The 27089-nt window shown below is 42.9% G+C and overlaps 1 protein-coding gene across 1 annotated transcript in view; it reads right to left on the bottom strand.

Moving 5' to 3' along the window:
* Positions 1-27089, bottom strand: part of Anxa3 (annexin A3) — a 54090-nt gene that overhangs the window by 19506 nt on the left and 7495 nt on the right. Inside the window, exons 4-8 of the mRNA XM_035453057.1 lie at positions 18086-18204; positions 17687-17774; positions 8278-8372; positions 5035-5148; positions 1270-1360 (exon numbers count right to left, since the gene is read on the bottom strand). Coding sequence (XP_035308948.1) covers positions 1270-1360; positions 5035-5148; positions 8278-8372; positions 17687-17774; positions 18086-18204 — 507 coding nt within the window. The remainder of the gene's footprint in view (positions 1-1269; positions 1361-5034; positions 5149-8277; positions 8373-17686; positions 17775-18085; positions 18205-27089) is intronic.

Raw genomic sequence — 27089 nt, 5'->3', positions numbered from 1 at the left:
GTGTGTGTGTGTGTGTGTGTGTGTGTGTGTGTGTGTGTCTCCTATAATTTAGGTATCTATCATTTAATTGGAATTTCTCAAAATAACCTTTCTTATACCCATCGAGGGCTTCTCTTACAAGGCTTCTCTTACATAAGTTTAGAAAGCCTGGCTCCATTGAGGTACTTAGAGAACTTTATGGGGCTTTGTATATTACAGCATTGAGTTGCTATTTGGTCCTTGGTTTTCAGGACAAATCCTTGCACTCCCTCCAGTAACTGAGTCTCTTATTCATGACATTCTTCTGAGTTTTACCAACAAGATAACTGAGAACAGAAAACAGTAGGGATAGAAAGACCAGCTCTTCGATTAGAGGGCGAGACTTTGAGTCACCTGACACAGTCACTCAAACTCTGAGGTCAGGCTATAAACTGAGCTTAATGACATGGACAATGATCCAACCAATGACATCTGAGTAACAAACCCTGATTAAAAAAAGAAACAAAACAACAATGGCTACCAATGTTCAAGTGAGCATGCTGGGTGGTAATTGTTGTCAATGTGCCGGTAGGGTAGAAGATTTAGAGTGGGGCCTCTCGGACCTCTATCTGTGTGTCTTGTCATTTGACTGGCCATGATTCACTTCCTTCATAACAACATTGTCATTGGGAGTACTGAACTATCTGGAGTTCTGTGTGGCCTTTAGTGAGCTACTGAAACAGAATGCACAGAGAAAATACTGGATTCCTAGGCAATCGGTGAGAGGTATGTGAGACCTGGGAACGTCTGAGCTTATGGCTGAGTCTGAAGTGAGGTGACTGAGGTTTTCATACCATTCCTGAGTAGAGGTTTACATTGTGGGGAACTTCTAATCTTTACACGGACTTTTAGGACTTCAGCTAATTATATTGAACCTAAATACTCAGTACTTCCTCTAAATGGCTTATCAAATTTCTCACACCAAAAATCATGAGTCTGAGTGGTTTTTAACTTATAGTAGAAGTATACAATGCCTTGAGAATCTTATATTGATCAAAATGATTTATTCAATTACGTGATTGCTGAGGGCAAAGTCCTTTGTTGTGTTACTGCTATAAATGCAAGATGTTAATACTATTGTTATGTGGCAGATCATAATCTAACTTTCCCTGAAAATGCACAGTCCATGTTGGAATGCATCTTTCTTTCCCTGTCTCTGGCCTTCTCAAGATGCTTGATGATTGGTGAGATGCTAAGCAACTTGGCTCACACATGTGATCAGTGGTAAAGGCAAGAAGACGACAAGGTCACCTGTATAATAGGCCTGCGTGATCTCCTTCATCTGCCTGCTTGTCCTGGTGGTTAAGATTTCAATCAAGGCATCTTCGTCCGTCCCAGTGCCCTAACAAGGAAAAAGAAATCTAATTTTTAGAACATTTAAAAAAACTTAATTTCATGCTTTCCAGTCTTAGTATCTTGTTTTGTACAGATGGAAGAACAGCACTGAGTAAATCAACATAAGATTTCATCTTGCTGCACAGTAGTTTTCTGGTTTTCCCATGCATTTCAGAATTAAAATAACAAGTTATCTGGAGCAGACTGACATCAAGTGTTTCAAGGAAGTGCCCTACTCTTGTATGAAAATAAGTCAAGTAATTCTAAGAGAAAAGAACCTAAATGAAAATGCCTGTGTCATTAAGGATCAGAAGTGATGGTCTAACAGGCTCTACCCACTAAGCCCATGTAGCACTCTGTGTAGAAAGGGCTCCACAGCGATTTTGAATGCGTTCATCCTTCCACCTCTGGGCAGGGTTGATCAGCATATCACAGCCTTCTCATACACGGAGGTTTTCAAATCTTTAGTAAATGTGTGTCAAGGGCCTTGCTGGCTTGGAGCCCAGTAACCTCTAAGCATTGTTTATATCAAGGTCACTGACTCACACTGTAAGTTATTTGCAGTAGAACTTGATCAAATAAAGCCAATGAAACCTAAGGCCAAAGGGTTTTGATAATGGTACTGTCACCATTCTCAGTCCAGAGTCCTTACTGTGGATTTCTTCTTAATCAAAGAGAACATTTTCCAATACCTGTCAGTGAATCTGGTCATGAGAATCACACCTTTTAAGCTCTCCCTATGTGAAAGCCATTGTTACACACTGCTCAAATTTCTCTTCAAGACTGTCTGCTGTAACAAGTGCTATTTGCTAATAGCCTCCAACTGCCACGCCTTTGGGTCTGCCTTAGAGTTCATGATGAAGACTTGCTGCTCCTGTCATTGACAGAACATATATAGGTGAGATACTGGAGCTAGGATGTTTCTGCTCATCACGGAGCTCCTCTCCTGTGCCACACTTTCTCAGAGATGTGCCATGTGCTGGGGCTCTCCCTCAGGGTCCAGCCCTCAGTGCAGCCTTAAGGCTCAATTTTCCTCCTGCTGTCCTCTCTTCATCCTTCACAGGCATTTCTCACAGCAAATCTGCATTATTGGCTTCCAACTGGCCGCCTGCTTCTCAGAAGCCCATACCCTTTCGAGAAGAAAGCAAGAAACCTTTTCCCATGGGCAGGAGGCCAGAATCTGCTCTGTGTTCAGCCCTGGACCCCCTTTTCTCCACTTCTCTATAGGTCTGCTAAGCACCTGCTTCCTTTCAGACTTTGATGTAGGATAAGAAATAGAGACAAGTTCTTGTGAGGTTCATTAGCATAATGAAGACTCATATCTTAGTCATATGGGAAAAAAAACAGACAAAGGAATGTAACTTTAAAAAAAGAAGAGAACATTTTAGTCGGCAATAAGAGAAATGGGGAAAAGATTGGTTCTTTCTGTAAGTGGTCTGTGGTAATCTACAAAAATGGTTCACTGTTCACTCACTTCAGAAACCCCCACAGAATCATATAAATTAAGAAAGAAGTTCAAATCTTAAAGACTACCTGTCAAACTACCTAGGCTGTCAGGGTGCATATCTGCCTACCAACTACCTGAAAGACGTTACTTTATGCAGAGAGACATGTAGTGGGATGTGGCTGGGTGTTTGTAATTCTAACAGTTGGAAAGGTGAAGCAGGAGGCTTATGAGTGAAAGGTTACCTGGATCACACTGTGAGACCTTGTTTTTGTTTTGTTTTGTTTTCTTGGTTTGTTTTTTGAATGGGACCATTCCATTGCTGCAGTGTAGGAATGGAGCTAGGTATGCCCAGGAAGAAATGGGGTGAGGTGGCCCAAAAGGAGTGTTGAAGTTTTGCTACATACTCTTGAGAGTGCAGATTGTATACTGAGATTCAGATTGTAAGTGTTGCTTCTCTGACCATTCAACATATAAACCACCCAGATTCCCTGTACTCTCCGAGTTCATAGGGTCAGGTTATCTTCTACGTGAGCTACCTGCATGGAGATGATCCTCACTGAAAATGAACTAAACTGTTCCTACACCAGAAGAGGAGGCAGCACAGAAGATAAAGGTGTCTCAGAAAAACAAAACAAGGCTGGGTAGTGACGCACGCCTTTAATCCCAGCACTTAGAAGGCAGAGGCGGGTGGAGCTCTGTGAGTTTGAGGACAGCCTATTCTACAGAGTGAGTTCCAGGATAGTCAGGATTGTTACACAGTGACACCCTGTCTCAAAGAACAAAAGAAAAACCACTACCACCAAAAACAAAAACAAAAAACAAACAAACAAAAAACCCAACCCAAGACTTCTGGCATGGGGATAACCTGAGCATAAAGTAAGCACAAATGAAAGTTAATCAAAAGACAATAACAATAAAATTGAGTAAATTAATACGAACTATCCGAGAAGAAGGACTCCAGATGGAACACCATGGATCAGAACTCCCAAACATGGATGCTTGCAAGACCAGTGAAGCAAGTGCCATGAGTGGGGATAGAAAGGGGTGTGATGGCCAGTTTTATGTGCCAGCATGGTCAGGCTACAGTCCCTGGTTACCCAGACAGATGCTAATCTGTTTGCTGCTATGGAGGTATTTTAGGAATAAAGTCCATTACCATTTGTTTTTACATGGGACACACTTCAGACACTCTGCATTCTGACTAAGCCTGATTCATTCTGCTAAAAGGCCTTATGGGCAAGCTAAGACCTCGTTGAAGAAGTGGCTGTACCTGTGGGCAGCAGCTTCAGAGACTGATGAGGGCTCCGGCCTTCCCTGACAACCTTCCCTGCAGACTCTGGTCTTTACCATCCAGACTCACAAGGTATACTCAGTGCCTTACAGTAATTTTCTTAATATAAATGTTCTGCCTAATGGCTCTATTTCTCTGAGGAATGCTGCCTGCCAGGGTATTTAAAAGAATCACAGGCAGGCATGAGGCAGACTTGGGTGAGGAAGGTCATAAGGCATCTGGGTTTTAAGTGTTCACTGGAGATTTAGGGAGACGAATTACATCCACTTGCTTTAAAACATCTTTATAGAAGTAATTTTGCACACCGTTAGAGAATACTTTCAAATGGGTGGAAATGGAGCTGAAGAGACCTGCTTAGGGTACTGATGCAGTATAGCCAAGGGGCGCAGGTGGCTACAGCAGAGTGGAAGCTGTGGAGGGAGATAGCGGCTTCTATGCTGCTGCTATCTGAGATGGGCTTGCTGCAGGAGACTTTACAGCAGGGCGCTAGTGGACTTGGTGAAAGGTCTGGGGGTCCCGAGGGTAAAGGAAAGCACGGGGCTAAAAAAAAAACAAAAAAACAAAAAACAAAACAACAACAACAACAAAAAAAAAACATGGGGACTAAGTAATGGATGGATGGCAGTATTTATCTTTGATGAAAGAAAAAGAGAAACTGAATATTTAGCGAGAGAGAGAGTGAGAGGAAGAAAGGAAGGAAGGAAGGAAGGGAGGAAGGAAGGAAGAAAAGAAGGAAGGAAAAGAAAGAGAATGTGACTATCGTTGCAGCACAGAGCCATTAGGGCCCAGGGATGCACAGAACTTCCCATAATCACCCCACCTTTTAAAGAACACAATCAAAAATGGCATCCAAGCCCACCACATCTCAGGTGAGTGCCCCAAGTGTTCCCTAATTATGATAACAGTGAAACCTGGGCAGCGGCAGTCTGTTTAGGGCTTGTACCTTCATAGACTTCTTTAGTTGCTTTGCATCAAACAGGGCTGGTGCAGTCACAAGAGCCACCATGATATGCTCAAAGTGGCCAGAGAGATCACCCTTCAAGTCGTCTTTCAGCTCCTAAATTAAAAACCCCAAGGAGGAAATCATGAGATATGTTTCTTTTCTCTTTCTCGACAGCCACCCAGGGAAAAGAAAACCCAAGTATAAAAATCAAGAGAAAGCATGCCCATCCACAGGGAATAGCAGGGATGCTAAGAATATCTCAGTGGACATTAATCTTCATTTTCTGATGTTTCCACAATGCTCTGTCTTATGCAGATCTTTGCAAAGCCCAAAGGAAGGTTGACAAGTGCACTAGAGTTTTGTGCTATACATTAAAATGCTATTCCTCTAGGTACATTACACATTCTACACATGTACCAAATGACCTCACCATACTCATAAATATGCATGATTAAAATAATAACTAATAACTAGGAAAAATAAAATGAAGGCATTTCCTAGGTCCCTGGTGCTCTCTAAAGGAAGGGAAGGGTGAAAGGTAGAGGGGTCTCTCTGGTAAACTGTCCCTGAGACCCTGGGACATTCCAAGCAGGACTCTAGTGTCCTTTGGCACTGTTGCCACACATTACATAAGAAGTTTGATTCTCCCACCTAAGGGCAGGGGCATGGTTTATATTTCCAATATTCATAGGAGTGACATGGAACAGTTTTATTTTCAGGCCTGGTAGCTGGCAGTCTCTCAGGCAGCTCTGACCAGGGAGACAGTGGGGTCATGAGATGGAGCCAAGTATCACCCATCTGCTTTAACTGCAGCACTGTGTTTTCCTCTTTAAATGCTAAATTCTGATACCATCTGTCCTCAACCCAGTGGCAAACAAATCTTATTCCACACACTCTCATTGCATCATGCAATGAGAAATGGTTGTTGCCCATTGCCTCGGTTGATTCTTCCTCCACATTTTACAGTGCTCTGAAAAGCCAATGGACCATCCATGTCACCTACCTTTATGAGGGCTTTTTGCCCAGATGCTTGGCGGTTCATTCATTTCAATACATTCTCAAGGGTGCCTAATCAATGCTAGACATTTAAAGGAAGCCGTGATATAATGTGTATGCCTAAGATGCTCACCCTAATAGGAAAATAAAAGCATTTGATGAAATTCAATTTCATTGTATTGAATGTTGAGTGTGTGACAAAGAGTGTCTGAGAAAGGATTTTTAATGCCTGGGGGACTGGAGAACACACTCAGGTGATGCCTAAGTTGACTCTGTTGGTCAACAGCCTGGCTTCTCTGTGTTTGTACTCCTTCCTTTCCATACTCATGACCCACAGCACCCAGAATAATCTTTCCATCATCTTTGTAATTGTGGGGGTGGACCACAGAGCCTCAGAAATGCCGGCAAGTGCTCTACCATTAAACTAAAACTTCAGGTCCCGAAACAATCTTTTAAGACTAAAAATCTGTTTATATTATTCCCCTGCTTACATACTTCCAACGGCTCCCCACTCTAGAATAAAATCAAGACTATGCACCGACTCTTAGCGATAAAGCAAAGCCCCGTGGCATGCATCTGTGGTCTCAGCCTTGGGTAGGAACGATGCTGAGGTGGGAGGATTGTTTGAATACAGGTGCTCAAGACCAGACTGGCAACATAGCAAAATTCCATCTCAAAATCCACAAATAGAAATGTTTAGTAGTCAGGCATGGTGATGCACACCTATATGTTCCTAGTCCCCTAAGGTGAGATGGTCATGTGAACTAGCCTGAAAAACATAGTAGCACCTGAAAATCTTTCAAAAGCTCCTGTGTTACAAAGTTATCCCCATTTATGCCACTAGCTCCACACCCTGCTATATTGGGGTTCAGAGTTCTGTCTCTCCCACCTTCCCAGCCACTCCTGGCCAGGACCTTTCCGTTTGTTCTCCCCTCTGCCTGAAGTACTCATCTGTATATTGAGCAGGTCAGAACGAAGCACTGGCGGTCCTAGCTGTCACCCAGGCAACAGCAGCCTGCTGACATAGCTTCCTCACCCTGTTAAGGGAGCCAGTCACCAGTTACCCTCCATCACGTCATCCCATTCATCTTTATCACACTTGCCAATAACTGAACTTATTTACTTATTATGTTTCTGACGGGATGCCAGCTCCACAAGAGAAGGGAGGAGCTGCCTCTCCTACCTGTGAATCTCTCCACAGAGTGCTACTCAACAGATAGATGACAAACAAAACCTGTGATCATCTTGTTCTTATGTATTTATTTTTGGATACTTGTGGGTTTCCATCTGCTGAATTTACCGAGCCTATACTTACATAACTTTTAAAATTAAAACAGAAATTAAAGATTATCTTTAATTAAAGGCAGTCTTTTGCCAGATAGCTGTTCAGGTATTTCTTTGCTGGGAGAGCTGTCCTCCATACTATATACCCTTAATGGTATCTCTAGCCTCAGGTAGTTAGAATCACCCTCCACCCTGAGTCTGACATGGGGTCATGAGAATGTGCCTAATCGGGCTGGGGATGTGTCTCAGATGGTAGAGTACTTGCCTAGCACTCACGAAGACCTGGCTTTGATTCCCCAGTACTATATAACCCAGGCCTAGTGACTCCCGACTGTAATCCCAACACTTGAGAGTTGAACACAGGAGGATCAGAAGTCAAGATAATATCCATCTACTTTGTAAACTCCAGGCTAGTGAGAGTAAACTCATGCTACATGAGACCCTATCTCAAAAAAAAAAAGTAAATTTCCCTTTATGCCAAGTGTCTTGAGGGAAGGGGATTCATTGCTGACTTGGAAACATTGCTCTAGAGAGTCACTCTCAACCTTCCTAGTGCTTCAAGCCTTAAACACAGTTCCTCATGGTGTGGTGACCCCCAACCATAGTATTTTTTTCATTTCTACTTCATAACTGTAATTTTGGGTCTTCCATGAATCTTAATATAAATATGTGATGTGCAGAATATTTCCTATATGACCCCTGTGAAATGGTCATTTGACCCTTTGACCCACAGGTTAAAGGCAACATTCTTCACTCTACAGTGATGAAACAGAAGCCCCAAAGTCACCATTGAGATGGTGAGATGCAAAACCAGGACTGAGAGTCTCTGTTCTTGAGTGATGCACAGGGCATCTTCTGCCACAATCAGTCTGAAACCAAAGATCTATGTGTGAGTGGACCACAGAGGACACACCGAGACATGGTGATTGTCTCTTCAGGGCCTGTAGTGCTCACGGGCAGTACCTGTTCATACTTGGCTTGATATTCCTGGACAATCAGCTGCCGCTGTGCATTTGACCGCTCCGTCAGAATGCTGATGAGGGTTTTCTCATCAGTTCCTAAATGAGACCAGAGTTATTTATCAACCACGGGTTCTCTGTATCTGAGCTGAACAACAGACTAGTGATCAGTCATCTGAAACAAGTGCAGACAGTAAGGCATTTTAATTTCCAGTTCAAAGCTTCTTGCTGGGTTAGAATCTGTGTGTTTGCCTGGTTTTCATTTGTTTGTTGTTTTGTTTTTGAAAAAGAAGTTAACTATTTGGATGATTTGGGGGATGGAGAAATAAAAACCCCAGTCAGTCCCTGTCTACTCCCTCTATGCACACAGACAGGAAGGAGTATGAAGAACCTCTGCTTCATCCTCAAGAGGCTGGGTGACTTCCTGAATTTCAGCTCTTACTCCATAGCTGACCTCAGGTCTTCTATTCTCTCAAGGGCAGGAACACAGGAACGGAAGACTTATTGAGAACCTAGTGTCTATAAGGTGCCTGATAGTTACAGGGTCCCTATACTGTGGATACATAATGCTGCCCTAAAGATGACATTAGCCCTCAGAGGCCTTATTTCATTTGTCAAAGTCACATAGCTTCTGAATAATGCAACAAATCTCTTAACCCCAAACATGGGTTTTGTTGTGGTTTGGATATGAAATGTGCCCCTTCCCCTTCACACCTGTGTGGAATACTTGGTTCCCAGCAGGTGGTGTGGTGTCATTTCAGAAAATGATAGACATCTCAGGGGGTGGGGTCTAGAGGATGTAAGTCACTAGGGACATTCCTTTAAAGCATACTCTCTCTCTCTCTCTCTCTCTCTCTCTCTCTCTCTCTCTCTTCTGAGGGAAGGAGGTAAGTAGTCTGCCACTTGATGCTCTGCCTCACCCACAGAGTCAACTGAGGCAAGTACCACAGACTGAACCCTCTGGAAACCATGAGCCAAAATAAATCTCATCGATCACAGGTAGTTTACAGAAATACAAATTCTGGCTAACTCAGATTTCTGTCTGCGACTTACACCACTAGGGTGCATTTCACACACATGTTTGTAAGTGAAAGGTAAGACCAGGCCAGGACTGAGGCCAACTTGTCTGACAATGTCCACCACTAAATTTTGATAATGAGAGTATTAGGATGACCATGGGAAGCTGTGTCTACTTCATTAGATGAAGAGGACTGTACTGGGATGGGAAACACTGAGGTGGCTTTCAAGCCTTGGGTGTACATGACTAGAGTGATGGGAAGATGAACTGGGATTCAAGTATGTTTCTCTGTGTTGAGCTAACACCCATATACTGTGTCAACACAGTCTATATGACTGTATTGTACTGTGGAGGGGGGAGAACCTGTGTGCTTGGTCGATTGTTGGCATCCCAGTGAAAGCTTCTGCCCTGCTTGCCTTTGATCTTGTATTTTTCTACAGTCAACAGAATTAGATTGCAGCCTACTTGCCCTGTGAGTCTGGTAACCAACTTGGACTTGTAACAGCATCAGTGCCAATGCACAGCTGAACACCTGTAATTGTGCTTCTTCATATTCCATCAGGTGCACATGCTAGATTTCATCTCTGGCTTGTTTTTACTCTGTTCCCTCACCAATGACAGGACTAAGGATAGAGCTATCGAAAACAACCAAAACAAACAAACAAACAAAAACCTTAGGAACCAGGGCTGGGGATGGAGCGCTTGCCTGGTATTCAAGAAGCCCATAAACCAGGAATGGGAACGCACACCTGTAATCCCAGCACTCAGGAGGCAGATGCAGGAAGACCAGAAATTCAATGTCATTCTTCCATAAAGAGTGAGTTCAAGGCCAACCTGGAACACATGTCATCTGGTCTCAAAAAATATTCTAGGAACTATTCTCTGTTCCTATTCCCTTTGCTGTGGTGCTCATCTCTGCTCTGCATGTCCTCTATTACCTTACTTTTATTTTTTTTTACACTTAGATAATTTCTATGCTTTCCTAATCTCTGTGTGTGCACAAATGTGTGCAGGTATCTACAGAGGCCAGAAGAGGACATCAGATCATCTCCAGAGGGGCTGGGAGCAGGAAAGAGAAGGGGAACGTGATGTAATTACATCTTAATAAAATGTATAAAAATTTTCAAAAGGAACAAAAACTAAAATATTAACCAAAAAGTATAAAAGGTAAGTAAAAAATTATTTTCATTTTAAAAAAAAAAAAAAAGCTGTCTTGTATAAGGGGGCGGTCAGCATCATGATGGGAAAACCATAGAGACAGCTGACCTGAGCTAGTGGGAGCTCATAAACTGTGAACTGACAGCTGGGGAACCTTCATGGGACAGAACTAGGCCCTCTGAAAATGGGCGATAGTGGGGTGGCTTGATCTGTTTGTGGACCCCTGGTAGGGGACCAGGACCAATCCCAGGTGCATGAACTGGGTTTTTGGAGCCTACTCCGTATGGTGGGTCACCTTGCTCACCCTTGATACAGGGGGAAGGGCTTGGTCCTGCCTCAACGTGGTTTGCCAGACTTTGTTGACTCTCCCTAAAAGGACTTACCCCCTCTGAGGAATGGATAGGGGTTGGGATGGGAGGAGTGGCGGAAGAGAGAAGGGGAGGGGGAATGGGGTTGCTGTGTTAAGTGAAAATTTTTTTAAAATAAAAAAAGAAGAGATGATGCTGATAAACTCTTAATAGCATATTTCACAGAATTATACAGGTTGTCCTGAAAGTCACACTGGAACGGGAAGAGTCCCCCTACAAGCCAACAAAGAGCAAATAAAAATCCCCTAACCTGAGGATTCACTGTAAAGTTGGAGTAATTGTAACAAGGGTACTGAGATGGGGAGCAGACAGATGAGCAGGAAACTTAGCAAAGTGGTTCATGTAGCATATAGGACAGGGTGACTTCTTCAAGAACTGCGCTGAGAAAAATACCCATGATATAGGATGACATTAGGTATCTCTAAATGCCCCTCACAAATACCAATTCCATATAGATTGATGATCAAGTTAGAAAAAAATTTCCAAACCTGGGAGGAAAATGCAGAATAACTTTATGACTTTACTATTAAAAAGCTACAGTAAACTGGGTGGTAGCAGCACACACTTTTAATCCCATAAATCAGGAGGCAGAGGTAGGCAGATCTCTGGGAGTTTGAGGTCGGCCTGGTCTACAGAGTGAGTTGCAGGACATCAAGGGCCACACAGAGAAACCCTATCTCAAAAAACCAGCCAAACAAAAAAGTTGCAATAAGCATGAATCCTAGGAAAAGATATTACTAAGCTTGATTTTGCCAAAATATAAAACTGGAAAAAATAAACATTAACCCAATACTTTTGTTTGTTTGTTTTTGGTTTTGATTTTTGGCCATGGACTAGGAAGAGGAGGGTATTTTCATGACTTGAGGTTTTATTTAGAAAAGTCTGTACACAGAAATCAGTGGCAAGAAAGCAATGGAACCACTCTTGGCAATCCTGAAGAAGACAATGCAAGTGAAAAGGGCTAAAATAAGTGAAGAAGTCATACATGAAAGAGAAATAAAAAGGAAAAATGATGCTTGATTATATCAGTATTTAAAGATAGGGAAGGGGGGATGTCATACAGCTTTAGACCTAATCAACAGAAAAAACTGAATGGTACTTCTGCAGCCTGTGTTAATCAGAGTAAGAAATATGGATGAAGAGAAAGTCTCAGGCATTGTGGAAGGATTATTCTACTACTACTATTATTATTTTATTATTATTATTACTGAGTGTACATTGAGGCACACCACAGCATGGACATGGAGATTAGAGGTCAACTTTATTGCATCAGTTCTTCCTTTCAACTGTGGTTTCTGGGGATCGAACTCAGGACATTGAGCTTCTTCACCAGCCCCAAGAGTACTACTGATTTTTATAACCATTCTGCAGAACAATGTGGCAAGTTCCAGTTAATTTAAAAATAAGTATTCTGGCAATTTCCACCCAGAAAACACAACTCTTGTCATGTTGAAGGAACCAGCTCCCTTTTGGCAGCCATTACAGCCGAACACATGCTTGCCATAAACCTGCCTTGGTCACGTAGAGGTCAGATGCCTGTCTCGTGACAAGGAACCCATCAGAAGTTAGTCACTAGAAAGTCAGATGCCTGTCTCGTGACAAGGAACCCATCAGAAGGTAGTCACTAGAAAGTCAGATGCCTGTCTCGTGACAAGGAGCCAATCGGAAGTTAGCTGGTGGCGCTATGCTTTACGACCCTGGGTGTGCTTTACGGACAAGCGCACGACAATGACGTAGAGAGCATAGCAACCACCCTGGGAGGGCCTATGAGCCATAACAACCAGTTGACCAATCAACACAGGGCAAGCCCTCCAAGCCTGGAGGCACACCAATCATGAGCCTGTGCGTACCCCTAGACACTCCCCTTACGTTGCCCTATAAGATCTTTGGGGAGACCTTAGGAGCCGTCTTTTCTAGCTGCCCGCCATGGCGGGTGGGTGAAAGGCCCGAGCTAACATGGGGTTAGTTCGTTAAATTACAATAAAGCCTCGTGCAGTTTGCAGCAAGCTCTCGAATCCGCCTGGTGATTGGGGTGACCGCGAACCTGGCCTGAGACCCCGGATACTTGAGTTTTCGGGGGTCTAACATTTTGGGGGCTCGTCCGGGATTTGCGACCACCCTTCACCTGAGTGGATTCGATCTTGGAGGTAAGATGATTCGAGCTCGAAACTTATATATGTTCAATGTTCAATGTTTGCTTGTTTTGTCTCTTGCTGTTTTGTTTGGTGCCATGATTTGTATTTGATCTGCGCAGAATTTGTATTTGTAATTCGGACTTCTGGGGATGACCCTAAAGTCCTGCCCTGGACAAAAGTCCGAGGGTTGCTTGATTTGATCTGCGCAGAATTTGTAATTTGTATTTGATCTGCGCAGAATTTGTAATTGAACCATAGGGTAAGCAGACTTGCGAGAACCTTGGTTCCACCCTGGATGAAAGTCCAAGGTTTGGTTGTAATTTTGGTTTGGGGCACCATTTCTTTGCCGCGGTTTGTCCTGTCTAATGTTTGTGCTGTCTAATGTGCTGTCATTTGTGTTATATGTTTCTTAAGCATCTCTTTCTGTCCCTGCTCTCCCTATGCACGTGGCATGCATGGGTCAGGGGGTCAGGGGTCTTTTCTTGATTCTCTGAGCACGTGGCGCCACCTCAACTGTGATCGGCAGATGCGCCCTGTGGACAGACTGCCACTCTGAGGACACCCAGGACCCAGGAGGTATGGACTCGGGCCAAGGACACTTGGACCCGCCTCAGTTAGCCGCCGAGTTCTGCCGCCGTCTTCCCGGCGCCATTGCCTTATGAGCAGCGTGGGCGGATTGGGTTGGCGTCTGTTCTTTCCTGTCTATTCTGTGTTATCATCATTGGTTTTCAATTCAGGATCCACCACGCCACCCCCTTTCTATCCCCACCTGCGGGTCTGAGGCATGCCCAGTAGGACTGTTTCTGCCCCAGCTGCCGTTATGGCTGTTTCCCTGCTCTGGGGGAATATGGCTACAAGGCCGCCATCTGCTACCCGTCTTTCTGTGCTCCACACACATGGTATGCAGGGGGGCCGCAGGAGTCTTTTTCCCACCCCTGGATTGGCCAAGGGTCTGGGGTTACCAGCAGCACCCCCACCCCAGGTCTCTCTGCCTTGAGCACATGGAGCTAGCTCAGGCAGGTGAACCATCTGTCCTGATCCGGATATTCTAAAAAAAAAAAAAAAAGGGGGGGCCTTAAAATTAAGAATTGTAAAAGGGACTTTGACAAAATTTTTATGTTGACTGAAAAAAAAATGTAAAAGACTTAAATAATAAAAAAAATTATCTAAGAATGTCTAAGAAAGTCAAAAATAAAATAAAAGATTATAGAGAGTTAAAACAAATGGTAAAAGTTATAGAGGGTTAAAGCAAGTTGTTGGAGGTCAGAGAAAAAGATTGTTACAGAAAATTATAGAGGGTTAAAGTAAGTTGTAGAAGGTCAGAGGAAAGTTGTCGAAGGTCAGAGAAAAGGTTGTTACAAGTGAAAAAAAAATGTAAACTGTGCTATGGTTTCTCATGTCTACAAACAGTAAATTTTAAAAATGGTAATATAAGTTAAAATTTTAACCATATTAAGCTAATTCTGTTTTAAAAAGTCCTGTTTATTTCTCAAGTAATTTATATATATTTGTTTTAAAATGTTCTGTTTCCTGGTTTAGCCAGCACATGGCCAACTGGTCACATGACTTGACTAGTCGCCATTTTGCTAAAGTTAAAAAAGAATACTTAAGCCGCCATCTTGACTAAAGGTGACCCCATGGAAATTAGAGGTACCATCTTAGAAACAAGTTTTTCAATTAAGATTTAAAATGTTAATGCTTCTATATATTACAGAAAGACCTTAAGGGAATTTAAATTTCTTTTTAAAACCAGTTTTCAAATGTTTGTTTTTATTAAAGTTTGTACTTAAAGAGCTTCAATTTAGAATTATTCTTAAGCAAAGCCTGACAATGTAAAGTTCTTGTTTTATAAAAGATGCTGATCTATATAAGACGGTACAGTTTGTGTTTTCAGAAGTTAAGTTTAGAATGTTGGTGACACACACCTTTAAGCTCAGGGTGTTGATGGCACACGCCTTTAAGTTTAGGGCGTTGGTGGCATACGCCTTTAATCCCACCACTCGGGAGTAAGAGGCAGATGGATCTTTATGAGTTCAAGGCCTGCCTGGTCCGGCAGATCGAATTCCAGGACAGGCTCCAAAGTCACAGAAAAACCCTACCTCAAAAAGAAGTTAAGCTACTATTTAAAAAATATAAGGTAGCTCTATATAGTTTTAAGTTCAGCTGTATTACAGAAATAAGACATTACCTAGCCACCTGTGTGCTTCTTGTATGCTTAAGGCAAGTAATTAAAACAGACCTCTAATGCTTCAGAGATCTTCAGAATATGGCATTTAAATTGTTATCTTTAAAGTTTATAATGTCAGACAGACTGCCAGATCCGGACAGTGACCCAAAGTCTCCAAAGAAGATTACGAGGCACCCAGTTCCTGCACCTGGACCAGTGAGCAAGATGCTCAGATGTGATACCTGCCGCCTGCCAGAACCTAGCCGAGACTGTGGACAAAGCTGCTGGACACTGGAAAATTGATTGTACCCCTTTGCCTAGACAAAACAAGGTCAGTCTTTTCCATGTCCCTCTTCCACAGAGAGAAAAAAACTCTCACAGTATAGGCCTGGCGAAGATTGCTGTTCTTTGAGACAGCTGCCTCCAACAGTAATGGAGAAACTTGGGTTTGGCTAACTGTATATAGACTGGCTTCTAACTGGCTTCTGTCACTTTTTAGTAGATTCGGACAAAATATACCCTTCTCAGATCTCTGAAATATTACTGGTTGTCAGCTTGACAGCATCAGGCAGTCAGATCCACTATAGACTAGTCAGTATGTTAGCTGATAAAATAGTAACTATCTACTGTTCAGGCACAAGTTCAAAGTTTTTAAGTTTATTTTGGTTGTCATCTAAGTACAAACTTAAAGGGCTTTTCATCAGGCCAAAGGCACCTCTGTCCAATCCATACCTGGCTCTCTGGACAGAAGAAAAATGTACATGCTTATAGCCCAAATCTGTAGTTTTTGCTAAGTATGTTCCTGCTGTTTAAACAGATATCCAAATATCTGCTTTTTCTACACTGTGGGCTTCAATAAATAAGCTTTAACCTCTGTTCCTAGTTTAAATATGTCTTAAACAGGTTTCTGCTTCTGGCAGACATCTGAGTATCAGTTGCGGACTACAGGCTGTTCTAAATAGACTGCGAGCCCTAGACTTGCTATGGATGTGAACCAGTTCAGCTGATATGGACACCCCCTGTCTCTGCAACAGTGTCTGCTAACCAGAAGCCCCTGATGGATTCCCCATTGCCTAAATTCCTTTTTGCTTTTGACTAGCATTTCAACCTTCTGGGGTCCCTAACTTCGTCCCAAAGTCAGCAGGAAGCAGTTTGGAAAAGAATTTCGCCGTCCATTTTCCCTGGTTAAAATGCTAAGTCAAAGGGAACTCCCTTGCATGGGGATGCCAGTATCTATCACTCCCTGATGGGGATGCTAGAGAGACAGCAATTCCATGATTGGAATTTACAAAAAAGAAAATGGGGGAATGAAGGAACCAGCTCCCTTTTGGCAGCCATTACAGCCGAACACATGCTTGCCATAAACCTGCCTTGGTCACGTAGAGGTCAGATGCCTGTCTCGTGACAAGGAACCCATCAGAAGTTAGTCACTAGAAAGTCAGATGCCTGTCTCATGACAAGGAGCCAATCGGAAGTTAGCTGGTGGCGCTATGCTTTACGACCCTGGGTGTGCTTTACGGACAAGCGCACGACAATGACGTAGAGAGCATAGCAACCACCCTGGGAGGGCCTATGAGCCATAACAACCAGTTGACCAATCAACACAGGGCAAGCCCTCCAAGCCTGGAGGCACACCAATCATGAGCCTGTGCGTACCCCTAGACACTCCCCTTACGTTGCCCTATAAGATCTTTGGGGAGACCTTAGGAGCCGTCTTTTCTAGCTGCCCGCCATGGCGGGTGGGTGAAAGGCCCGAGCTAACATGGGGTTAGTTCGTTAAATTACAATAAAGCCTCGTGCAGTTTGCAGCAAGCTCTCGAATCCGCCTGGTGATTGGGGTGACCGCGAACCTGGCCTGAGACCCCGGATACTTGAGTTTTCGGGGGTCTAACAATGTCCTAGAGAAATACTAGCAAATGTGCACAATGGAGTTAAATCAGGAGCATTCGCCAAGGACTTTTACACTGTAATAGAAAAGAGTTATAGGCAAATTGAATGTTTCATCAACATTCCCATTTTATGATATAATATACAATAGACTTCTCTGCAGTTAAAATTAATGATCTAGAGCTCTAAACATATCAACAGGAATAAATCTCAAAAACATTATGTTAAGAGATAAAAACAAATGGCTAAAGGATGTATAGTGCACTTCTCCAGTTTTACCCAGTTAAAACTATAGAAAACAGAGTGTACACATGTATGGAACTGTGATACTGAAAGTCCACAAGTGTAAAGTCTAATTTAGAAAGGTGATTTTCTCTAGGTAATGGGGCGAAATAAAACCTAGAAAGAATGATCAGGGACTGTATCTGTAATGATTTGTGGTTATGACGGTGATGACTGTTCGAAGGAGCTGTGATGGTGTTCGGTTTTAATTAAGTAAACATCATAAATGCTTTATTTACTAAAGTTCACTTCCCCTGTACTTTTCATCACTTCACACTTTAAAAGGTCCCCTGAAAACTTCTCTAACTCAGGATTCAAATTGGGCCAACCGGCTTTTTATTCAGGAATGTTCCTGGCTTGCTTCAACACTGACAAAGGAATTGCAAAACTTCACTCACCAATTCCTCTGATGGCTTTCCGGATAGCTTCGGCATCCACTGATGGGCTGAAACCCGGATAATCTCTTATGGTTCCTCGAGGTCCAACCTACAGGGGAAGTTCCAGTAGTTCAAAACCACACCATTATTGCTATTACATTTAAATATACTCGACTAAATGTTTATCTCATGAGATCATTATTGAGACTATCTAGAAGTGTTTATATTTTTGAAAATTGCACTGCCCCCAGAGGCTCAGTGTGTGACTAATTAATTGCTCGTTGTCAATAGGAAACCCAGAGCCGGAACACAGCCCACAGGCAGCATGATCTACCAGAGGTATTGTGCTGGCACAGTTCGAGGAAGATCCCAGCTGTTCTGTGTTTGCATGTTCAAGTACCCGAAGAAAATGCTTTTTACGTTGTTAGTGGTGCACAGCAGAACACTTCCGGGTCCTCTGGAAGAGCAGCAAGTGCTCTTAACTGCTGAGTCATCTCTCCAGTCCCAGTGCTCATCTGTGGCATCCGGCTTCTTGTGTTCTGGGCACAGTGCAAGAGTCTCCCTCCACCTCGGCACACAGGCTACCGAAGCAAGAGTCCTCCCTAGAGGCCATTTTCTTGTGCCTAACAAACTGCACACATGAAACCTTGCTTCTCTAGGGCAATGAGCTGTTTCAACACCAGTGACCCTGCAGAGTACAGACTTTAAGGTCTGTACTATGCACACAATAGGAGCATCAGTTTTCTTCACCCACTGAATTTCCCAGTGAGAATTCTCACTAAGCACCTCATCACATCTCACAGAAGCAGTTGTGGTTGGGAGTTTCTGGCATGGTTTAATTAATGTTGACCACTGTCCTTGGGGAACACCACTCTAAGGAATTAATAAAACACTCTTATGCTCTGCTTAACAGCTGTGCAAGTGTGGGCCACCGACTGTGTTTTTCCTGCGAACTCCACTAGCATCATGGAGCTTCAAGAATAACATAGAATTTTTTTGGTTTTCTTTTTAATAGCCACATTACTAATTTTAAGCACATAAATTAGAAACAGGATGGTAAAATGGGAACGAACATACTGCTAAAAGAATGGAATATTCTAAAATTGCTGAAGAAACTAGATGATAGCCAAAAGCCGTTGAAAAAATTCAGTTAACATGTCCTTATATAGTATATTCTGGCCTTTTAACTAAAAATCTGTGGTAATAGTAACATTTAACATTTTCTTTTTAAACAGGGCTTTCTACCCTCTTACTGAATGGTGCCGACTGTGTTGTTGTGAGCTAATATGGTCACATTTATGCTCTACTAAAGTGTCTAATATTTTCATGAAAGGACATTATCTTGTCACATTAAAGTGGATGGAAAATTAATGTAGTGGCACAGCAGAAATGAGAGCCTGCTGACTCAATAGATGAGATGGAACAATTTGTTTCAATGTTGTCAGACACTATTGAAAGAGTTAGAATGTTCGGGATCTAAAGACAACAGCAGCGATCTAATCAGTCACTTTAGCATAATCCTCAGAGAATTTTCTTTCCTCGGTGCTTAATAAGCTTTATAAATTGGCAGAGCCAGCTGGCTTCATTTCAATACTGTCCACTTCTACCTCCAAGCTCTTGGGCTTCCTTAGCCACCCACTTCTGTTGTTTGATGTTCAGGAAGGAGCACTTAGGTGCCTGATGCTAGGCACCTTTCATATGTTAGCTACAGTCCAGAGCAGCTCGATGCTAAGCATGATCATCTCTGCATAGATGGCAGCAGGACTTAAGGAGACTGCAAAATTTGCTACCACCCACTCAGCTAGTTAAGTCTCAGATCTGAGTTTGCGCACTGTCTTTTCCTTTCTAAATTGTCCTCTGAATTTCTTCAAATATGTCTCAGCATCTCCTATCTTAAAATGCATAGGATCATGCGCCAGATCTACTTTAGATATACTGAATTTTAATTTTGGGAACCAGGTGCTAGGTTCTACATGCTTATGATGTTCTGTTTGTGTGATCCTATGCCACGAGGATACTTACCATGGCTGCTTCTGAGTACAAGAAGACGATATTATGGCCAGATGTTGAATGTTCATGCATTACAAATATTCAGGGTTTACACCCTAGCTGTGACCTCTGCACTGCCCTCTACAAAATTAGATGAGGATAAAATTCCTAACTCATCATGCAACTCTCTAGTGAGAGATGGGGAGGAACAACTTATATAATAAAAGGATTCCTCTCCTTCTCCCTCCCCAACACACATATCTGTCAACTTGAAAGAAACTTGGAAATCTTATTCTTGCTTAGCTGTTTATTTTGCTGTGCAGGAATCAAACCCCAGGGCCTCATACATGACAGCTAGTGCATTACCACTGAGCCAAAGCCCAAGCGAGCCCACAACTTGGGAGTTCTGAAGCAGAATTCTAGTGGAATACTGACAAGTGTTTTGGTCACTTAAATGAGCAATAGTGTAGGATTTTCCTGGTAAGACTTGGTTTTCCAGGCCTCCCAGCAATATTTATATGATTTATGAAAATCCACTGTAAAATAAATAACTAGACTCATATTTTTATTAATACATGCTAGATAATGAACAAAAGACTAACAAACATGTTAAATTTCTTCAGTGATATTAATGAGGTAGGTTTGATGATTTGCACTTTAAGAAAGAGGGAGATGGAGAGATAGCTCAGCAGGTAAGAGCACTTGCTCTTCCAGAGGACCCAAGTTCAGTTCCCAGCACACAAATCAGGTGGCTCACAACATCTTTAACTCTAGTTTCAGGGGATCCAATACCACTGGCCTCCACAGGCACCTGCACTCATGTCCACACATCCCCCCCTCCACACCCCTACACATAATTACAGCAGTACATGGAAATGCCCACTCTCAGGGACTGTTTGTTTAAGAACTTTGTTGATAAGGAAGGTGCCTGGATTTAAAGCCACCTGCAAATGCCCTGTGTTCTATAGCACTTTGCCTGGGCTGGGGGTTAAGGAACACTCTCTCAGTGGTTCCTGGATCAACTTCATGGTAATCTCCTGGAATTTACAGAGATGGAGATTCTCAATCTGTAGCCCACTCTCAGATTAAGATTCAGTATCTGGCTTAACAAGACCCCTTGATGATTTTAATGACAATCAAGTGGCATAACTAACATTTTGTTTCATTCTCAACTGCCTGGAAAAATAGAATGAAGTCAGGAAGCAAGTCTTGCATCCTGGGTGGTGGTAGATGCTGAGGGATTTGAGAGTGAAGTGTTATTTTAGGAATGTAGATGTTTATAGCCAAAGCTATTTTGATGGCCTGTCTCATTGACAATTTTGATGTTTTGCCAAGCAAATTATTAATTGGTTTTTAGTTGAGGTTGTTTTCCTAGTATCCAACATAGTCAGTGCTAACGTGGAACATCCCATGAGTACTCAGCAAGAGCCATTTTTTCAAAATCATGCTTGATCAGAGTTCCATCTACTTTCCTATGCATACTTAGTTTCTTCCCTTTTCTCAGACTTGACCTTTAGATACTCTCAAAAGGAAAATGATGCTGAAACCCATTGAGAAATAAAGTAATGAAAAGAATAAACCGAGAAAATAATAGGAATTCTTTATAATAAGAAAGGACAGTTAGCTGCTGTGTGCCTGGAACTGTGCTAGGAACATTTCCAACCCCCACGATACACATAAAGCACACACTTAAATCCTATGCCTGGGTGATGACAGAGAAGCTTAAGAAGCTTGCCCAAGTTCAAACAACCAGAGACTAGTCTATCTCTTTATTTTTTTCTTCAATTTACTAGTCTAGACTAACACATCCTGTCAATCTATCTGATGCCAGTAGAATTTTCCTTTCTCATCTAAAACTAACCCTTGGCTAGCCACAGAGCATGGTGCCCTGAAGCCACTGACATGGCCAAACTGCCCCCAGGGTGTTGTCTGCTGTTACCTTGGCCAATCTGTCCTTGTCTCAGTAAACATGGCTGCACCTGGCTTGCAATAAATTGAACTTTTGTATTCAAAGGACGAATAAAAGAGAAACACAGGGTGCCAACTCTTTTGACACAAAACGTATTTAGAGCCAAATGCACCAGAGTAAAGATGGCAGCAGCTGCAAGCACATTCTAAAGGTGAGACATAGCCATATCACTTCATAAAGTCCCATAAAAGCCAGATCCAAAAATAAAGCCTCAGAGACAATTCTAGGAATCAAGGGTTCTCAGAGAGCCAGGGAGAAATGATCACGCTCTGTGCACAATGTCAAGATGCTGTGCTGGGTCCTGAAGCACTGTGGCACTGGGGAAATGGAGCTGATTGCAAAAATAGATCAGCTCAAACTTGTAAAGTGTAAGGCTTTTTGTTCAATTCTTCCCGTAAGAAAGGGTCTTCAAAAACCAAAGGAAGTGTCCTGTAAGAGGTCCAAAAATAAAATATAGTCACACGAGGCAGGCAGGGTGACGCGGACTGCATCGTCCCTATTCCAAAGACCTAACCAGCAGCCCAAAGAGTATAACCATGATTGGATGCAAGGTCACCCACCCCTAGTGTCAATGGTTGAGATAAACTGCATAAGCATAGGCCTCTGATCCAATGTGACTGGTGTTCTGTAAGAAGATAGTTCTACAAAGACCAAGGTAATTTGAGGGAAATGTGGTATGACAATGAAGGCGGAGACTACACAGGCATCAACCAAGGAACAACCAAAGTTTGCCAATATGAGAGACCAGACACATGCCTCCCTCACAGAGGAAGGATGGAGGAACCAAGGACAAGAAGTAAGGTATACAACTGAGCTCTCAGCACAGCTTCTCAGTTGCCCCAAAGAAGGACATTGATGTCAAAGACAAAAGGTGCCCTGCCTTGTGCTCTCTGCTGGAGAACAAAGGTTAACCATTCAAGTAGTTCAAGACCCTAATTGGCCTGGAGCTGGATCTGGGGGATTTAAGCAGTCTGGCACCACTAATTAGACTTTGTCTATAGTCATTTGCCTTTTCCCCCAAATTATTATTTGGGTCTGCAGAGAACCAAAATCTTTCTTTTCCTGACTTGTCACTTTTCTCAAAATGTACTCATCACTGAAGATGACACACAAGCTAAAACCCAGAGCCTCCTCTGACAGTCACTTGCTGATGCTCTAGATGTCTCCCTTGAATGTATGACATATGCATGCTTGTCAACTTCTGTTTATTCTCATATGGTTAGTCTGGCTTTCAAACAGGTGGCAGTTAATTTATGAGGACATCATCACTTCTCTACAGCAGCAAACCACAGAGAGCTAGAGAGGCAAGGCCAGACTCCTCTACAAGTTTCGGAAGGAAGATGGCCATACTATCACCTTGACTTTGGAATTGTCCCTTCCTGAATTCTTGCAAGTTGCCCTCTGACTTTTACTTATGCACTGACAGACAGACAGACAAACACAGAAAGAGAGACAGAGAAGAGGCAAAGACACACACACACACACACACACACACACACACACACACACACACACACAAAATATATAATAAAACATTTTTTGTCTTTCTTACATTTTGCTTTTTTTTTTTTGAGAATTATCAAATGAGAGTCCCAGTTGGTTCAGAGTTTCATGCCAAAATTGTACAAAGGCAGTCTTCATCTTTTTTTAACCCTATCCAAAGAGGTTGTCACTACTACTTGAACATGCCTCCAGGGTTATCATGCAGAGAGATGAAAATGAAAGGAGCCAAGATTCGACAACAGGTAGTGGCAGACTTGAGAGCCTTCTGTCCTTCAGACTGACCCTCTTGTAACTCACATGAGACCCGGGTATTAATCTTACATATTGCAGTGTGTATGCTGTAACGCACGATGCACTAATACACACAGTAGCACTTACACAAGGCTTCAACCCTTCCCCCATTCTGCATCTATAGGCTTTCAAGAGCACAAAATCACACCTTCATGTGTGGACGGTCCTGCATTCTAACTGAATTTAGTTCTTTCCCCTTTGGCTCTCATTTACCAGGTTTATCCATTGGCATCCTCATCTGTCAAACTGCATCAACCAAGTCCCCAGCAAAGGAGGGAATGGTCAGGCAGGGAAGGGCAGATTCCGTCTAATTGTCCCCAGGAGTACATGGTCACAAGTGAGTTTGACCTATCTGCAGATGTCTGCTTGTAGCACTCTTCAACATTTCCACCATCACACACACACACACACACACACACACACACACACACACCCTAAGGAAAGTCTTGGGGTCTTGGAGAGCAAAGCCAGGGCCTTGTGCATGGCAGGCAAGCACTCTACCACTGAGCTACATACATCTCCGGCACCAAAAGTATGATTTTCATTTCTCCTCCTCGAATCCCGTGTTCAGAATGTTTCATTTCACCAATCTTCATTATATCCACCTAGTTCCCATTTTCCTAGTGATTAAAGACATAATTTATAATCAAAGCTTCTAATCAGCATTAAGATAGTGGCATTCATGTCAGTGTCACTGTAATTTCATTAAAGAAAGGAAGGCAGGTGTGATTTTGCAAACTCGGAGCTGCGACGTGAGTTGCTTGGTGGTTTAACGAGGATATTTCTGGCTTTGTTCTGATTCTTGGCAAACAGTTTGAAAACCCCTGGAATTTCCTGAGTGGCAGGAATGCCTTTGTTCAGTGACTGGAGTGACTCATCATCAGTCCTTTAACAGTTTCAGGATGGGAGCTGTTCTCCAGAAAGACTATGAAATTTAGAGGGCTGGGATTGGAGTCAGTGCCACCTCTTGGGAAAGAAAGGAGTCTAGATATTGAATTCAATAAGTTAATAATTTAATCCGTTGTGTCCAGTTCAAACTCTGACCACTGAGGCTCAGGGGGACTTCCCTGTTGGTGCAGACACTAACATGCAGGCAGGGCAGTATGCTCTGCTCCCATGGGGGAGGAGCATAGAGAAGCATAGACACAGACATACATATTATGTCTTTTTTTAAATATTGTGTTTTATTTTATGTGTTTCCACAGATGAGGATGCCAATGGATACATGTTACATAGATATATATGCAGGTGAGACACCCTGCATATATGTCTATGTAACATGTATACATCTACAGAGGTAAGAAAAATCCAGTAGAGACAGTTATGACCCACCATGTAGGTGCTGGGAATTGAACCCAGACCCTCTAGAAGAGCAGCTAGTGCACTTGGCCACTGAGCTACCTCCCCAGGCCCTGTCAGTGTGTCTCAATAGGAAGTTACAACCTGGAGCAGAAGACATGGCTCCGTGGCTCCTAGCACACACATCAGGCAGTTTACAACCTCCTGTAACCCCAGCTCCAGGTGATCAAACACTCTGGCCTCCCAAGGCACCTGCACACATGTGCATACACACAGAGACACATGCACATACACACAAATGAAACCAAAATAAATATTTTTTAAATCGTTATGTTATCAGCAATTCTACTTGCGAGGCAACACACAACAAGGAACTCTGAAGTCCAGGAGTACAAACTGATAAGATATCAGGCCCTTAGACAGGGAACAGATCAAACAAACAAAGGCTTAAAACTCCAGAACAAAAGATATACCGAGGCAACAGAGATTATTTATCCAAAACAGTGGCAGAGTTTCAACACTTTCAGCTAGAAAGCAGAGAAACCAGCTATTGCTTCCTCAGAGGAATGTACCGAAAAGTGCCCAAGAATTTCTCCTTGGCCTTATTCTACCAGAGGCCGTGAGGGCAGGACTCAGACACACAAGCTGAGGAGTTTGCCTAGAGACCAGGTCAAGCCAGATTGCTGACTGCACCGAAGTAAAGAATTTTGGGATGAGAAGGCAAGAAGCCTGGCTTTACCATGGGCATGAGGGAGAAAGAGGTGTGTTGGGGAAGGGTAGTGAGTATTCAAGTGTGGGAGTTGCCATTTACAAAGACAGTCCTTACATCTCAAGAGTTGTTCATTCTTTCCTCTTTGGTAAGTGAGCTATTCAATAGGATTTCAGCTAATGAGGTAAATCCATGGGCCACATTGGCTGTATAAGTAAGATAAGACTTTTTACTGTAAACCAAGTCCACAGTCTTGTTTTTGAGATTCCCAGAAAATTGGGAGTTTTCACTAGGAAAAGAGAAAGACTCAAAGGTCATACACTTATAGCAGACTCCTATTTTAACATTTTATTTGAAAAAGCTCCACTTAAAAAAAAATGTGTTTGTACAGAGGGAACCTTCACAGCCAACATTATCTATTGTGCTAGAATTCGTAACTTTGGGCTGGCAAAGACTCCAACCAGACCCAAGGATGGGAAGCTCTCTGCCTTTCTCATACTTTCCCAAGTTTCTGTTTTAATCCTGAGTTAATTTCAATAAACTAACCACACACTGGTAACCTCAGACTGACCTAGCGATGTGCAGGAATAGGTGGACCTGATCATGGATTTGTACTTGGGTGTGTATTTGCTTTTGTGTGTAAGGAGGAAAAGAAAAACACCGAGAATGAACGCAGCTGCAGCCTTGGACACAAATTCCGTAAATAGCAAAGTTCTTAAGTTGTCTTTCATGTAATGCACTCGGAATCCTCTCGAGAGCAGCTTGGAATCAGCTTTGTAGCAATGGATATGTGCAGAAGTGAGGCTGTCCAGTCAATGACCTTTTGATGTCACAAGCTCAGAATCCTCAAGCCTCCAAGCAGCACAGGACCTTCCCCTAGATAATTGTGACTCAGAAAGTGGTGTGATGCTCATTTCTGCTTGTACCATACACCACAAGACCCCACTTCTGCACCATCCACCTAAAGAGCAGTTGCCTCCCTCTCCCTTCCTAGCTCCCTGCTACCGCCAAGTGGAGGTAGTTCCAAGAGCCTAGCTCCTTGTTAGTCAACCATGCAACAAAAATTACTTTTTCTTGCAACAACCCAGTACCACAGTGCTGGTCTGTGTGTGACTAGGGCAGCAAATCTGTGTCATAACAGAACTTTCTTGTAAGAATACAAACCCAGAGGGCTGAGAGGTAGCTTACTCAGTGAAGTGCTTGCTTTGTGAGCATGAGGGACTGGATTCCAATCCTTAGCACAGGCATGCATGCCATGAGCAGCAGAGTGTGCCTGTGATCCCAGTGCTATGGGTTAGAGACAGGTCTTTCTGTTTAAGAGTCTTGATCATGTTCTCCACAGGTGAGAGAATTTAAAAGGCAGGGAAATCCCAGACACAATGGGCAACAACAGGTAACAGACTTTATTATAGAAGTAGAAGAATGTGTATGTTGTGTGTACATGCATGTGAACACATGTACTCTCTCACATGCAGACAGGGGGGAGGAGGGAGGGAGAGGGAGACAGAGACAGAGAGAAAAGCACACACAAAGAAGGACTTCCTGCAGAATAGATCCATTTTTCCTCTGGAGGGCTGAAGGCTTTAAGTGGTTTTGGTGGCCAGGGAAATTTTCCTTAATTTTGGGTTGATCAGGTTAAATAAAGAAAAGGAGGCTGATAGGCC

The sequence above is a fragment of the Cricetulus griseus genome, assembly GCF_003668045.3.
Source record: "Cricetulus griseus strain 17A/GY chromosome 1 unlocalized genomic scaffold, alternate assembly CriGri-PICRH-1.0 chr1_1, whole genome shotgun sequence".
Taxonomy (NCBI): domain Eukaryota; kingdom Metazoa; phylum Chordata; class Mammalia; order Rodentia; family Cricetidae; genus Cricetulus; species Cricetulus griseus.
This window is presented reverse-complemented; position numbering and strand designations above follow the sequence as displayed.